The sequence below is a fragment of the Salarias fasciatus genome, chromosome 15 (assembly GCF_902148845.1).
Source record: "Salarias fasciatus chromosome 15, fSalaFa1.1, whole genome shotgun sequence".
In the NCBI taxonomy this organism is placed as follows: Eukaryota; Metazoa; Chordata; class Actinopteri; order Blenniiformes; family Blenniidae; genus Salarias; species Salarias fasciatus.
In genome coordinates this window covers 14287995-14304253 of record NC_043759.1, presented here as the reverse complement: position 1 = coordinate 14304253, position 16259 = coordinate 14287995, and the positions used below count along the sequence as shown (strand labels likewise).

Genomic DNA, 16259 nt, shown 5'->3' with positions numbered 1-16259 from the left:
TAACTGTAATAAGCCCATTTGCAAAGTTCAATGCACTTCAGGCGTGCAGTAATTGGAAATCCCCGATTTCCATGTTTCAGTCTATTATCTCATTTATTTTTTTCTTTCTGAATACTTGCATACAGAGTCATGTTATACCGTACTCAAAGTTTTTAATATCCGAAGTGTCTGGTCTGATCTTGTTGAATGTGATGAGGCTTTCAGTGTCTCAGCTTCAGTTGTTCCAGTGTTGGATCTAATAGATATTGAGGATTTTGTTTAAATTATCAGGAAGTTGTTTGTCACTTGCTGTATCCTGAATCTGCTTGGAGGTAAAAGGCTGAAACTAGTGTCACTAATAGGAAAAAAACCCCTGAAAGATTGGTACTATTGTTTGAATAAAGAGTTTAAAGGTGTCCACCCTGCCGAGGTTCTGGGTTAAGCGCCTGACCTTGAGTCTGAATCGTAGCAGTGGCAGGAAGGCCGTCTGGCATGAAAACCAAAAAGGTCTACAGAGAACGATTCATTAAATTTATTCAGATGTATCTTATTAACCACTCGAACAGTCATACATTATTATTCGAAGTTGAGGAATTACTGCATGAAATTATCTTTATTGAGGTTTTCTCGTAGGAACTCTTCTTCATAAAGCAGAAACTGTTCAGTTGAACGTTCTGGTGTTACAACATATATTTTTTTTGGCAGCGTTCACAACATGCACTCTCGTCTGATTTGCTTTGTACCGAAGCACTTTAACCGCACACATGCCGGGAAGCTGCCGTGATGCATGTTCTGTGACGTATTGATTTCACATTTGTGTCCCTTTTTATTATGAGTCGAAAAACATGTAGAATATAAAAGGAGTCAACGGAAATTCCTCTGCTCTGCCAGCCGTTGATGATCTGCTGCAGAGATACTTCTGAAGCCTTTTCCATTCCATCTGTTTGAAGCTCTTTCGCTCATGCTGCATTTCAAACTTTAATCAAACGGCACAAGAGCTCACTCAAAAGAAACCCAATCCTGATTCTTCCAAACCGACCCCGTCCTCTGGTTAGGACAGCAGCATTTGGACTCCCACATATTAACTACACGTGAACGCACATTTATCAGTCTTAGTCTTATGGAACACCTTGAACTCCTTCATCTGGTCTGCGTGTTTGATCTTTTGGGGCTTTTTCTCTTTTCCCGGGAAATGATTTCATGTTTGAACAGAGCTGTCTGCCTCTAATCTTGAATGAGAATTGTATCAAACACAAAAAGCACAGAGGGGCTCGATTGTTTTCTGGAGGCAAAGTGTCCATGTTGGAGTTATCAGTGTGTTTCGCTCTGGAAAGTTTCATAGCGTCTGGATTGCTTTGATATGCGTGTCGGCCCAGCCGACTTCAGCGACGAGGCAATTCAAGAGGAGAGCTTGAAAACTTTACACTGCAATCTGTAATGAAAATCTGATTACCTGTAAAGCCCTCCTGTGCAGTTTCATTTTGAAAACATATTTTCGGCGAGGAGCCATCCATCTGCTTGATGGGCCGAGAGTTAATGCTGTCTCTCATACGCGGAGCTATACGCCCGACCTCAATTAACTTGCCCCCGTGAAGAGAGAGGCAGGATCTGAAGGGGGACAGTGAGAGGCAAGAGGAAGAGGCAGATAGAGAAAAAGGCAAAAGGGAGGGACGGCGACGTGCCAGGCATGGGAGAGCGAGCGGCTTTTAGAGCCGGCTGCGGCCCCGCGGGGAGGAAAACGTGCAATTAAAGCCAAGCTGGCAAAGTGCCAGACTTTCACCTCCTCCGATGGGAAATCTTCACCTGAAGCGCCCCGAACACTAACTCAAGTTTTGAAGAAAAGGACGCACGATAAATTAAAGCTGAAGCAATCAGTGTTTTATTACTGGGAACAATCGTAGGGGACTGGATGTTTGATGTCTTTTTAGGACCTGAGCGCCTGCTCTGTGTGCACTTGGGCTGAATTATGCCTCTAGCTTCCCTCCGCTTTGTGTCTTGGGATTTAACCTGCTGTGCAAATGTCAGTGTAATAAAATCCATACAAACATATATTAGGGACGAAAAAGTGCAAGTTTTCAGAGTTACATTTTATCGGTCTAGGAGTGTGGTGTGCTCTGAAATCTAGAATGTACTCCTCTCTGCAGAATGCAAACATTTGCAAAACTAAATTCAGAATGTACCGGTATCTTCTTATTTGGCTATATAGATATAGAGCTACATATATATATAAAATGTGTTATTTTCACGTTACTGCAGAGGAAACAGCACTGTGTCATCTAAAGCACTGTATTTTCTCTTTTGCAGCATCTTTCGATTTCCAATGGCAACATTCAGGTGGACGCCTCCTTCATGCAGACGCTGTGGAACGTCCAGCCGACCTGTTCCTCAGGGAACATGGCTGTAGGTGAGTTTGTGACCACAGATAAGAGATGTTCACTAAAACGCGTAAAATTCAATATTGAGGTTCCAGATCTGCACACATTAAGCCTGTTAAAAAAAATAAATAAATAAAGGAAATCTCAAGTATATGTTTTTTGAACAAAGAAAACCCAAAATGAACTCAGTTTTTGTTGTTAGGATATTTGATTGGTGGCCACGTGATGCGTCTCTGTCACGGCCATGATGAGAGTTTGACCATCCCCGGAGCGGACAAGAGCGAAGAGGAGCAGAGGTAAGTTAAACTCAGCTGAGTTAGCGAGACATAAGAGAGGCATGCACGCTCAGTTTTCAGTCTCATATTGCACGTTATGTTGCTGCAGATTACATCAGCCTATTCTAACTTTGTTAACTTTTTCCTGGGATAAATGGCCTCAACATTTTTTTTAATTAATAATCTAATTGCTTTTTCAGACTTTCATCCAGTTTGTTGACCATTTTTGCACATTGTGTAATTTTCTTGCTTATATTGAGTCAATGATTACTTGCATGTTAAACCCCTGAACTGTAACCGCCGTCCGTTTAGCGGGTGTTTAAATGAAGAAAAGTTGCAGCTTCAATTCAGAAAAATCCACTCAGCTTCACCATTTCTCATGCACGAGTTACACTTAGTAAAGAGTTCGTGTTAAGCGGAGAAATTGTTTATTCCAGAAAAGGGAATATAACACAAGTAACAATATGTCTTTACTTAAATAAAACTTGAAGTATTTAGTTGATATCAGTGAGTATTTATTTTTCTGATGGCTTTTTATATTTGTAAAGATTTCCCAGCCTGTTTTAGCAGTGAGGCTTTATCAGGGTTTCTCTTGATTCTTCCTCTGCTGCTGTTAGGAATGGTCGCTTGTTTGCGTGTTGAACCTCTGAAATAACTGAGATCCGTGTCTTTGTGCTTTCAGAAGAGTCAACTATGAGGCAGGAAAGGGAGCCTCAAAGGCCCGCTCTCTGTGGAGACTGGAGCCTCTCAGGATCAGGTAAAATCACGCTTTGACGCAGACGTTCACACTCACACAGACACCGTCTAAATAAAGACTCTGAGAGGAGTCAGTCGTGTGAAACCCTGACTTCGAATTTTCTCTGAAATACTCAAAGACAGCGTCCCATTTGAGTGGTGCGATTAGAAACAATAGAGAGAAAAGCTGCTTCATGTATAAATGTCACAGTTACACAGCTGTGGGTTATATATAGCCTCACCTCTCTGTGCTCTGAGCTGTCGCTACCAATTAGCAGGCGGAGTCCTGCTGAATGTGAGCGTCTGTTTACCGTCCCCTTCAATCTACCGATCTTCTGTCTGTCAGCCTCCTCTCCTCTTTCTTCTGCTTCCTTTCTTTAACTGGCCACCCACGCAATTTCCCTGGCGGCACTTTGTCTCCCGGCTCTCACCGGGACGCCTGTCAGAGTCTTTGAAAAGGCGCAGGTGCATTTATCAGGACATGCAGTCTTCCTTTGGGCTCAGGGAAAGAAGTTCAAGCTATTTTTTTTCCAGGTGGCATCTCATTGAATGTTAATATTTCACTTTGAAAAAGCTTAACTAGAAAGACGGGGCGGCTTCAGAAGCAAGACAAGTCACGAACAACCTGAACAGTAAATAAAAACAAGATAAAAACTTAAAAGCAACACTGAGACAAGAAGCATCATTTATGCAAATTCAGAAAAAGTTAGTTTGATAATGATATTACTGTGCTTTATCGTTTATTCTTCACAACTGCAGTGATTTCAACATTTCCCTTGCTGGCCTGATGCATGCAACATAAATAATGTTTGATCCGCAAATTTCAAGAATAATGCAAGAACAACAAGAAGAACAACTTCGTTGATAAGATTTAGTAGTATAAAGGTTTCTTTTAATTAGTTGGCTTGTGAATGAATTTGGATAATTTGGAGCCCTTGAAGAATAACAATATGACGAGTTCTATTACAATAATTAAACTAGCTGATTAGGGATTTTGTGCATATTTTAATCACAACCTTACAAATCAGAAATGTATTTGTCTGAGTTCTGACTCTCGGCACTGAACTCCTCAGTGTACGCATGTGACGCCGGTTCTCTGTGTTCAGCTGGAGCGGCAGCCATATCCGATGGGGCCAGCCGTTCCGATTACGCCACCTCTCCACGGGCCATTATCTGGCTCTGACCAAAGACCGGGGACTGGTCCTGCAGGACCGGGAGAAGTCCGACACCAAGTCCACCGCCTTCTGCTTCAGGGCCTCCAAGGTCGGCGCCGCCCTCCCCCTTTGTATCAACATGATTTAGCTCACGAGCTCCCAGGAGCAAAGCAGTGGCATCATCTGGAAACAGGGTGTTGTTGGAAGTAAATTTTCTTAGTTAACTCGCCTCATTAAAAGGAGGACTCAGAATAGCCTCCCCTGTGTCCTCTGAATCAAAGCGTAAAAGTCCCGAGGCTTGTCTGGAAGTGCTTAATGAGCTCATGCCTCGCCACCATAAATTGACCTTTTCACAGCGGCTGAATAGACCACACTGTAAAACACTGCGGCCGTGAGAGCAAACGTTCAGCTCGCTCGTGTGCAGCAGGCAGGAGAAGCTCACCATTACCGCCGCAGCATTTCGAAGCGACCGCGACGCATCGAGGAGTTAAACTCTGCACTTTCATTTTGCATTCCCTCACTTCTTTCATTTACGACAATCTCTTCTCCCGCTCTCACTTTGATAAACGCTGCAATGAGTTTTCCCAGAATAATATCTTGGAACTAAAAATACCTCGAGATAAAACAGCACACCGTTTACTTTAAATTTTAATTAAAAGCAGGTATTTTGCTGATGGTGAGGAATGCAGTGCTTGTAGAATGTGCTGTGGAAGGCAGACGATATGGCAGCAGGTTGCAGTTTATTTCCTTCTCTTTCATTAAGATAAAAACAAAACAACAAAAAAAACAAAAAAAAAAAAAAACAAAAAAAAAAACGCTGATATCCCAAAAAGCCCAGGCTCATGTGTTTATGTTTAAAATCCTTCTTACTTGTTGCCTGGGTGTGAATTGTGAATGATGTTTTCTTAAAAACAGTAGTTTAACATCACAACTTTTGAAGTTAATTTTGGCTTTATGTCTTTAACTCTGAGTTTCTGTGTAGAAGGTAAAAATATATTTCTGGATTTACAGTTTAAACTCTTCTCAAACCACGGCACATTTTAAGCTGCATCATTGGTCTGAATGTAAGAATGACATCGTGTCTCCTGGAAATGAGTCTAAGAAGTGCCCGGTGCTACGCTGAGCTTTGTGAAACACCACAGAAATTCTGAATATTTAGAATGCTGCGTTTCAAATGCTTTGATTGACGGCAAGAATGATGCACTATGGGAGGAGCAGGTGGAGCTGGAGCTTCAGAGGCAATAGTTGGAGCAAAACCAGCGAGGTAGGAGATCTGTGCAAGAAATAGAGTAGACCCCCCACCCCTCCCCAACCCCTAGTTCATATTTATAGAATTATCTTCAGCTGATTTCTTGGATTTACAGTTTGTTGAGTAAGCCGTCCTGATCGCCACACACAGAGAGCTCTGTGTGCCTGGAGTCACCTTCATGGAGCCACATTGTTCCTGCAGAGATTCTATTATCGGCACGAGCTCGAGTCTGGACGTCTTCTCCTGAGTTCTGTCAGCGTCCAAGGCTTTATTCTCCAGACTTATCATACTTCTGACACTGTAGTCTGAGTGCCCTTGTAGTAATCACTTCTGGCGGGACACATAGACTTTGTCAAGAATCTGAGCACCAATGCTTCTTTAGAAAAAAATTATTCTATTTTGTTTTTTTCAAATCGTCACCATATTTTCTATAATAATGCCTGACTCACTCCACCCATCTCAGATAGTCACTTCTTATATTTAAGAAGGTCAAAACGTTGCCATGTTGAACACCGTCATTAATATGTTCCCCGCCACTTTCTGTCGGCTGCAATCAGCAGCATCGCTCCATCTCTGCTCCAGCAGAGGTAATGAGGCCGGCAGCAGACTGGATGTACTCTGCCTAACCTGCCTCCCTGATTACATCTGCTCACAATATATCTTCATTTGTCATATTTCTCGTGTGGACTCTGTGGTCCTGTGTCTGTGCTGATGTTATGTGTCTCGGATTGTGAAAATAACAGGAGAAGGTCGACTCGGGCCCGAAGAGGGACATCGACGGCATGGGAGCGCCGGAGATCAAGTACGGAGACTCGGTCTGCTTCGTCATGCACATGGAGACGGGCCTGTGGCTGTCCTACCTGGCGCCCGACGCCAAGTCGTCTCGTCTCGGTCCCCTGAAAAGAAGGGTAAACCTAACGGGAGTCTGAAAAAGATTTTCAGTCGCTGTTGCAACGGCCTGTTTAACAATTCTAGATGCAGTAGTTAATAAGTACAGCCATTAATGATAATAATGGCGTTTAACAGTCTGATAGCGAAAATGTGGTCCTCCTCCATCCATGTACGCTTGCTCACACTGTGGACGGCGGACCGTGCTGCCATGCCAGGTGCTCGCTCGCAGTAAATCTTGTCCAAGGACACACGACACTTTGAATCGACCTGCCAGTTAAATCAATTGGAAGACACCCCCGCTCCGCCGCAGGATTAGTTATAGCCGTGTCCGCAGCATGTCTGACTTCTGCCTCGCCGCTTATGTGCCTGAACCAAGGTCCCAGATCCTCACCATTTAGTATTCATTGCATCATATAACCAGGAGGATATAAGATCTAAACCCACTGCGGTGACTGACACCCCTCCCCCCCGTAGACGTCCAGCACACACGGGGCAGCGACCCATTTAAATGTGATAATGGACCGCACAGAGGGTGATACAGGAGGATTAGGGCGGCACGCGAACGCCGCTCACTGCCGGGCACGCATCCAGGGACATCAAACGCAAACCCGGTGCGGGCGCCAGGCCGTCCGTGCAGCCGTGGCGGCGTGCCAGCGCACCTGACGGCTCGGAGGCGATGGTCACTTCACGCTCGCCGTCCTCCTTCCCACCTGCCGGCTTTGATTACGCCGTTTGATTAGGGCGAGTCGGATTTCATCGAGCTTTCACAGCTACAGGTTGCATTCTCTTGAGCTGGTGGGTGACGGAAGGCGCCGCTATAGCGAAGCAGCCACACAAGAGGAAGCGCTGTTGGATTGAATGTCAGCCCGGCTGTGATTTGGTTGTTGGCACGAGGTTGACGAGTTCAGGACATAATCACAGCCGTGCTAAAATTTAGTACAACAACACGACCTCGAGCGTGCTATAACCTTTATACATTTACACTCTCATCACGGTCCTGCAATTGAAAGGATTTATAGGCGATTATTATTCAACAACGCTGCACATCAGTTCTGTGTGTGTTGCGTTTTTTCTTAACGTCTGTATTTCGGTCCAGGCCTGCCTGCATTCTGAGGGCCACATGGACGATGGTCTCATCCTCCAGCGCTGCCAGCACGAGGAGTCTCGGGCGGCGCGCATCATCCGTAACACCACGTTCCTCTTCACCAACTTCATCAAGTAAGGACAGAGTGGTGGAGGGAAACAAAGAGCCTGCGTGACCAAACACCCACATGGTGATCAATCGCCGCGCGTCCTTTCGAAGTTAACAACCTGACTCGTATTGCTTGCCCGTATCTTCCCAGGGCTTTGGACAGCACTGCTGCCGGTGAATCTATGGCGGTCGCCGGGTACGTCGAAGAGGTGCTGCAGACGCTGAACGACCTGATCGAGTACTTCAAGCAGCCCGACTCGGAGCTGGAGCACGAGGAGAAGCAGTGTCTGCTCCGGTCGCTCATCAAACGGCAAGACCTCTTCAAAGAGGAGGTGGGAGAAAGGGAACACACGTTTAAAAAGGGATATTTCTATAATTTTACGTAATGTGTAATTTTTATGTTAATATATTTCTGTTTCTTGTGTCAGGGAATGCTGACCCTCCTGTCCAAATGCATCGACCGGTTGAACTTGTACAACAGTGCGGCTCACTTTGCGGAGAAGGCCGGGGAGGAGGCCGGAGCGGCGTGGAAAGACATTCTGAACCTCCTCTATGAACTTTTAGGTAAGGAGTAAGGAGCGAGCAGTCGCACGTGGCGCACGTCTTCTTCGACCTCGGTTTGACTCGGCAATGACGGACAGCACAAATATTCCCTCAGTGTCTTCCACTAATCCTCCTCCTTCACACTTTATCTCCTCTTGTTCTGCCCGCGCTCTTTCTTTTTTTCCCCACTTGCTCGTCTATACTTTCCTTTGGAAAGCCGGAAGCCTTCACATGATATTATCTGTATATATTTGTGACAAAGGAATGAAGAGAGAATGACTCTTTCTGCAGGGCTCTGACGAGGTCAGATCCATTCTGTTAAGTTAATGTGGGCATATCAAAAAGTATTGAGCTGAATATTTGGAGGAAAGATGGCGTCGTTAGCAAAATGCCGGCATTATCATCTTTTCCCTTCATATCGAGGCCGGGGGAAGCTGAAGCCTCGACCCTGAAAACTTTTATTTTGGACAAGTTGCTCTTGTGCAGTTTGTTTCGCTGTCATCCGAGCGCTCCCGTCAGCGGCCTCCCCTCGGCTCACCTTGACTGTCCTTATATTCATCACCACCTCTCCTGCATGTGCTCCCACATGCACACACACACACATCCTCCACACTAACACAAACACAGCCCTCTGAGCGCACCTTCCCCACAGTGGAGTCACCCCCAAGGATACAGGAGGCAGTCCGCTGAAGCAGATTCTGCTTGATAGATTGTTGGTGGGCTTTGCTTGTTCTGACCTCCCCCACAGCTAGAGAGGATGGTTAGTGATGGTTATTTATCTTAAGCGGTGGTCAACGTGTCTGTTGAATGGTGAGAACATGGTGAGATTTGTGTCGCTTCTTTCTACTTCTTTAGCTGACTTATATCACTTAACTGATCAGTGACATTCATCCGTTCATGCAAACTTCCACACAGCTATCGGCCAGTTGAGCTGTCTTTTATTTATGTAGCTGTTTTGAGAAAGTAGAATGTATATTAAATAAGTGTAAGATAAGGAAAGATCAGAATAAATGTAGAGATTACTACTACTATGACTGGAACAGGTGTATAAAAATGTAAATTGATAAATCAATGCCTCTGTGTATTGACCTGCGTTCTTTTTTTAACCAAACAAAATTAAAGGTGCTGTAGGCAGGATTCCGCATCTCCGCCATCTTGCTTAGGGTTACCTCAGCAAGATGGCAATTTGACCCATCTAAGATGGCGATTTGAAACCCAGCACAGCCAATCCTGTCCTGTTTTCTCTGACATCACGCCCTTACGCAAGTTAAGCCCCTCCAACAAGAACGTGTGACGAACGCCCCTCGACCAATCACGGTTAGAGCCTCATGGGCTCTTCTAATTGGTCAAAGATACCTGGAGCTGTTGAGATTCCATTTCAGCTCAGAACAAAGACAGATGGAAACGCTGCGCCTTCGCTGTAGTGCAATTATGCTACACTCCTAAAGGATTATCAATGGATACTCTAACATTTAATCCAAAGAAAACACAGAAAAATTAGCATTGACTAGCAAAATCCTGCCTACAGCACCTTTAATTCTGCAGGTATCAGGTACCCATTTCAGACTTCAAAAGAGATTTAGCCTGACTGCCTGCCATTTAAAAAGTCCAAAGAGGGACTGGTAGACAGCCCACAGTTGATCTAAAGCCACTCAGATGTAGAAGGTTGATAGTTGGAAAACTCCCCAAAACTAAATTGTTCATTTAGACAATCTGTACACTATATCATTATTTTAGCTCATCATTATATTGAAAAGCAGTAGATATAAGGTGCTATTCATCAGCATATTGAGATTCAATACTTCCTGAAAAGCAGTTATTCTAATTTTCCATGAATAAATATTAAATTTTTTAGTGAGAGAAATTTAATTTCGAAAGCTTTGTGATTATCTCTGAATAAATTTCCCCCTCTGCTTCTGTACCTGTGACATCCTGCTGAACATACTGTAATTAGTTACTAAATGCATAGCTTTGAAGGAATACTACGCTGTCATGTTAATTGCAATGCATTTTAATTATGGGCCTCTTTATAATGACAGATTCATATTTTTGTGCTAAAGGTGAAAATAAAGAGAGTGTTTCATTCAGTGGAGAGTTCTACTAATTGAAATGCTTTATGAAACCGTTGCCATTATTTTTCAAGCATGGCACTCAGTGTATTCATTGATGAGTGTAACTTGGTGATCTCTATGCTAATTTAAGCAGTCGGTTTAAGTCCGTGCTCCGTGGAGTCGCAGGTGCTCCCGTTGTGTCTGACCTTTACCTTCACATTAACATCACTCACAGTGAGCATCTGTGCCCTTGACTGGCGGTGTGTCTCCGGCCCCGTGTTCACATCGAATCACAGCTTTCCCAGAATTAAAGGAGATTAGACACCCATCAGTATTCCTTTGGCACAGAGTGCTGCTAAATTGTTTTACTTGCATTATCAGTCGAGTGTCGCTGAATCCAAATGGTGAAAAATGAGACAGAAAAGTAATGAGCAGACTTCTTAATGTTACCACAGTGGGCAGAGGAACGACATTGTGCAACACACCTCAGCTTTTAGGAAGGCAAGGAAGCACCTGACTCAAATAAAAGGAATTTATAGCAGCTCGTAACGGATAATTTCATAGATTTGTTGAGTTTTGATATCTGCTTCTTGAACCAAACTGTCACTAATGTCTTCAGCACTCATTCATTCACCATTTGGACGCATTTATTTTACAAATTTTGCATAGTGTGTGTTTGCTGTGGTCATTTCTAAACTGTTTCCATATTTCTTGTGCAGCTTCACTGATCCGTGGCAACAGAAACAACTGCACTCAGTTCTCCCGCAAATTGGACTGGTTGGTCAGCAAACTGGAGAGGCTTGAATCCTCATCAGGTATGGTGGCCGCAATAAATCCCTACGCTGATGTTCTGATGCCATCTCCCGATGCACGTTTGATCCAGTAATGGCAAACGTTTCGTATAATCCCTCCAGGAATCCTGGAAGTCCTTCACTGCATCTTGGTAGAAAGCCCAGAGGCTCTGAACATCATCCAGAGAGGGCACATTAAATCCATCATCTCTCTGCTCTACAAGCATGGGCGCAACCACAAGGTGGGCACAAACACTGTCGTGTCAAAGAAAAAGCCTGAATATTAGACAGATGTGTTTGACTTTTGATATAAGGCCCTAAACGGCATCGAGATGCTCAAGTAGACTTTTTGTCTCGTTTCGTTTTTTGAGGATGTATTTTTCTCACAAAAGTATACTTTTACTCCATCCATCTATCATCACATCAGCTTTATCACTTTATTACATGCAGTATTTACCCTTTTACCCTACCCATACATCGATCCAGATCAGTACTTTTACTCCTTTCAATGACAAAACTGATGAAATGGTTCACTTTTAGCGTTTCTGTCTATCCAGGAACTACTTCATGTTTTATCTCATTCACACTTGTTCTGCACATTGAAGCTGTGTTCAGCGCTCATGCTTCACAGCAGGTTTGAATCTGGATTGAGTCCTTTGAGTACTACGTCTTTTTTCTTCATTTCCAGAAACGCGTTAGTTCAGTTCACCGGTATCTCTAACTGGATGTGATAATACTGACAAGATGTTCAGGAATGTGCCCCAAAGGCAGCTGGGATCAGATCCTGCACCTCGGGGCAGATAGACGATGAATGAATGTATGAGGGCCGTCTTCCCAACATGAGCACTAAACACAGCCCTCTCAATGAATTATAAAACACAGATCTATCGATGTATTGCATCCAGGCCAGATGAAAATCATTAAAAAAACATAAAAGTCTTAAATGTGACCTCAAAGAACTTGTGATTATTGAATTAGATGGTTTACTTTCAGTGTTGATGAAAGCTCCATCTCCAACTCTCAAGACTTTTCCAAACCATGACCTTGTTTAAGAAAAATGTTAGAAGTTGTTTGTTCGAAGAACTCATATGGATCGAAGAGTTAATCCTTCAAAAGGCAACTTCTGCACTTTGAGAACATTCCATGCTTGATTAGAGAAACTGAACCAGAGTTTGTGCTTTTCAGGCCCGTGTCTGAGCCTCTCCTGAAGTGAGGGTCTCTCTGTTGGTTTTGGCACCTCTGTTTACAGAGAGGGTTGTCATGTCTCTGTCTACTAATGTTTACACTGTAAACGGTACCGGGCACGACAGGGCGCCCTCGTAAACAGCAGCTGCGAATCATGAGTGACAGTTTGGGAGGTCCTGCTGACCTGAACACAGTGTGTGCTCTGCTTTTGAAGAGTAACCTCCCCGTATGACTGATTATTTACACGAGATAACAAGGTGTAGCGTTTCGTGTCCTTGTGTGTGGATGATCGTTCCGATCGGGTGAAACCGATCGAGCGGCTAACACAAGTGCTGCTTTGTTGTTTTCCTCTCAGATTCTGGATGTCCTGTGTTCCCTCTGCGTCTGCAATGGAGTCGCCGTGAGAGCCAATCAGAATCTGATCTGCGACAACTTGCTTCCCAAGAGGGACCTGCTGCTGCAGACCCGACTGGTCAATGACGTGCAGAGGTAAAGAACACTGCTGTGAGACGGCATGGCGCTGTATCCGAGCTTCCTCCTTCATCCTCTGTTTTCTCCTGCAGCATGAGGCCGAACATCTTCCTGGGCATGGCAGAGGGTTCTGCTCAGTATAAGAAGTGGTATTTCGAGCTGGTCATTGACCAGGTTGACCACTTCGTAACTGGGGAGCCGACTCACCTGAGAGTGGGCTGGGCCAACACCAAGGGCTACGCTCCGTACCCCGGCGGAGGAGAGGGCTGGGGAGGGAACGGAGTCGGGGATGATCTGTACTCCTACAGCTTTGATGGGCTTCATCTCTGGTCAGGTAAGCATCTCAGTTGAAGATTTTATACTGAATGGCTCTGGGTTTGTCTCACTCTTCAAAGACATGCATCTTCAGCTCCATTGGCCCTTGGTGTGAGGGATTCTGTGTCTCTCTGTATTAGTGCTGTAATTGTTTTTGGATTTATCAAAATATCTCTATATTTCAGCTTCATTAATCTCATTCTTCTCTTGGGACTGAGTTGGTATAAGGTATATGTATAGGTGCTTGGGGATTGTTTGACCTGCATGGATGGCTATAAGACAACAGGAAACAATGAATTCTAATGTGAAAACACTCCTCTCTGCTTAACCTGGAAGAGAAAATTCATTGTTTTATGTTTGCATTTCGCACTGATTTACATTTGAGCTTATCTTGTTTTGGGCTCTTTCTGGAATTCCTATGAGACAGACCTACAAACCAACAATGCAGAAGTGAGAGCGTACTCAGTTTTTTGTGGGCTGGATATGCCTCGCAATATTTGAGCTCGCTAAATAACCCAATCCCAGTCTGAGGTGAGCAGACCTTGCCTGTAATGCAGAAACAGAAAGGACACGTGGAGGGACTCTGCCCTGAAAGAAATTACAGTGAATAATGCAGGAGCCTGCTGTCCACGCTCTAGGCCGCTTTTTCCATTTCACATCAACAGCAAAGGACACGGAGCGCTGACAGTGATGTAAAATTCTCCCGTCCAACCCGGACAGAACAGACTGAGTGCTTCACTGCACTTCCTTTATACCTCCTGAGAAGCCCGGCACCTTATTTAATGATTACAGGCCTTTTATTGGAGCTTCGGCTTATTGCAGAAATGTTTTGCGTCTTCATAAGAGAGGATGAAACTAGTCAGAAGTTGGAAATTGCATTACAGGTTATTGTCTTGGCACTGTGAGGCTTAAAGTCTTAATAGTCCCTCTCTTCTCTGCCCTTACCCTGTAAGCGTCACCCTAATATCGACCTTCTAACTTTTTAAATCTTTCAAATTACCCATCACCTCTCAACATCCTCTCCACGTCTTTCCTTTTAAAGCCAGCCTCACCCCTCTCTCCAGCTCCCTGCTCCCCGTCTCCCCTCCCGGCCCGTCACCCTGCCCTAAATTTGCAATGACTTTGCAGCCGACGCAGCCATCCATCGTCCCCTCCTGTCTGTGCCTGACGCCGTCTAGGTCGCATCCCGAGGGCCGTGGCCTCCATTAACCAGCACCTGCTGAACTCGGACGACGTGGTCAGCTGCTGTCTGGATCTGGGCGCTCCCAGCATGTCCTTTAGGATCAACGGGCAGCCCGTCCAGGGCATGTTCGAGGACTTCAACACCGACGGGTTCTTCTTCCCGGTCGTCAGCTTCTCTGCAGGTGTCAAGTAAGGCTCGGAATTCATTATGAGCAGAATAAATCGTGTAGACAGAACCAACAGAGATGCTTGCTTTTAGATTTTTTTTTTTTTGGTTGCTGAGACATATTAAAGTTTGTCTCCCCTTATTAGATTTTATGAAAAAAATCCCTGCTGTGATGGTAAATAGAAGCTTACCCAACCGTAGTATAAATGCAATTTACCTCCCACTATAGTTCCTCCTTTAGTGACAATGTATTTACTGACTTACCATGCAAGTTTAAGAAAAAAAACCCCAAGTTAGACTGAAAGTTGTGCAGCACCATCCATTGTTTTATAATTTCTCGTCTCAGGGTGCGTTTTCTGTTGGGCGGACGACACGGCGACTTCAAGTTCTTGCCGCCCGCCGGCTACTCCCCGTGCTATGAGGCGCTGCTGCCCAAAGAGAAGATGTATGTGGAGCCCGTGAAGGAGTACAAGAGGGACCATGAGGGGGTCCGCGATCTGCTGGGAACCACCCAGTTCCTCTCTCAGGCCTCCTTCATTCCCACTCCTGTCGACACCAGCCAGGTAAGAAGCTGCAGCAAGAGATACAACCAAGAAAGATCAGTGTGGATTACTGCAGAGCAAGTGTTTTTGTGTTTAATATACAGTTGAATGAAAATAAATCGCAGCAAAATGGGAGAAAGAGAGATGTTTTAATTCGTCAGCCCATTTTTATGCGCCATCTGTTCCTCTTGTCGCTCTGCAGATTGTTCTCCCTCCTCATCTGGACAACATCCGGGACAAGTTGGCAGAAAACATCCATGAGCTGTGGGGAATGAATAAGATCGAGCTGGGCTGGACATACGGCAAGGTACGCAACACACTTTGCATTTTGTATCATGTAAGACCTTCAATAACTACAATGAACTACAATAGAACTATTTATAAGACATCATGTTGCTGCAGCACCAGATCTAAGTTTTTAAAAGTATTTTACTGCTGATCTATCGAGGATAACGCTTCAAACTCAGTATGTTTACAGTTGTCAGAAATCACAGATTAGAAGAGTTTTTCCGGTTATAATATTCTCTGGCAGTTTGCTCTGCTCTGAAAAGTTTTCATCTGATATAAAAAGGATTAAAGATTTGGAGAATAATCCCAGGCGGCTGTTGATGGATGAAAAACAAACATTAGAGAATGTGGAATGATATCCTAAAATGCCGCAAAGAGACTTTTTGTTGTTAACAGTCTTGTTGAACTCCAGTGCTCAGAATAACTAATCTTCTGTTATAATCAGGCTTTTTTTTTTTTTTTTTCTGTCGGATTAAAAACTGCCTCATTTTTATTGAAAGTGCTCAAATGTGGAGCCTCAGAGTAATGGTGGTCAGCGTCCCAGACATCTATAAAGACATTTAATCAGTCCTGTCTCCACTGCTTCCTCCTATCATCGTCCCATCATTCCGCCGTCCGTCACTCTCGCTCCTCGTCGCAGAGCAGCCCATTAGGAGTCTGATCACACCCGCCGCCTCTCTTTGTACTGTAGCAGTTATCACAGAATCATTCCCCGTTGAGGCTGCCGCCACGGCGGACCTAATGAGTGCCTCACCTTCCCGGAGTAGAGCGTCCGCATTAATTAAGTCTGGGAGGAAGCAGCACTCAGGGGGTTAACCTCAGTGCTTCGCTTTTATTAAGGGCAGCGTTTAAAGCGCCAAACAGCCGCTCGGTCT

At 44.6% G+C, this 16259-nt stretch overlaps 1 protein-coding gene across 1 annotated transcript in view; it reads left to right on the top strand.

The window, feature by feature from the left end:
• ryr3 (ryanodine receptor 3) overlaps window positions 1-16259 on the top strand; it is a 104768-nt gene that overhangs the window by 24178 nt on the left and 64331 nt on the right. Inside the window, exons 8-22 of the mRNA XM_030110457.1 lie at window positions 2284-2383; window positions 2557-2650; window positions 3312-3386; window positions 4471-4627; window positions 6511-6675; window positions 7755-7876; window positions 8002-8182; window positions 8279-8414; window positions 11164-11259; window positions 11359-11477; window positions 12776-12909; window positions 12984-13225; window positions 14385-14577; window positions 14901-15117; window positions 15299-15403. Of these exons, the coding sequence (XP_029966317.1) occupies window positions 2284-2383; window positions 2557-2650; window positions 3312-3386; window positions 4471-4627; window positions 6511-6675; window positions 7755-7876; window positions 8002-8182; window positions 8279-8414; window positions 11164-11259; window positions 11359-11477; window positions 12776-12909; window positions 12984-13225; window positions 14385-14577; window positions 14901-15117; window positions 15299-15403 (2136 nt within the window). The remainder of the gene's footprint in view (window positions 1-2283; window positions 2384-2556; window positions 2651-3311; window positions 3387-4470; window positions 4628-6510; window positions 6676-7754; window positions 7877-8001; window positions 8183-8278; window positions 8415-11163; window positions 11260-11358; window positions 11478-12775; window positions 12910-12983; window positions 13226-14384; window positions 14578-14900; window positions 15118-15298; window positions 15404-16259) is intronic.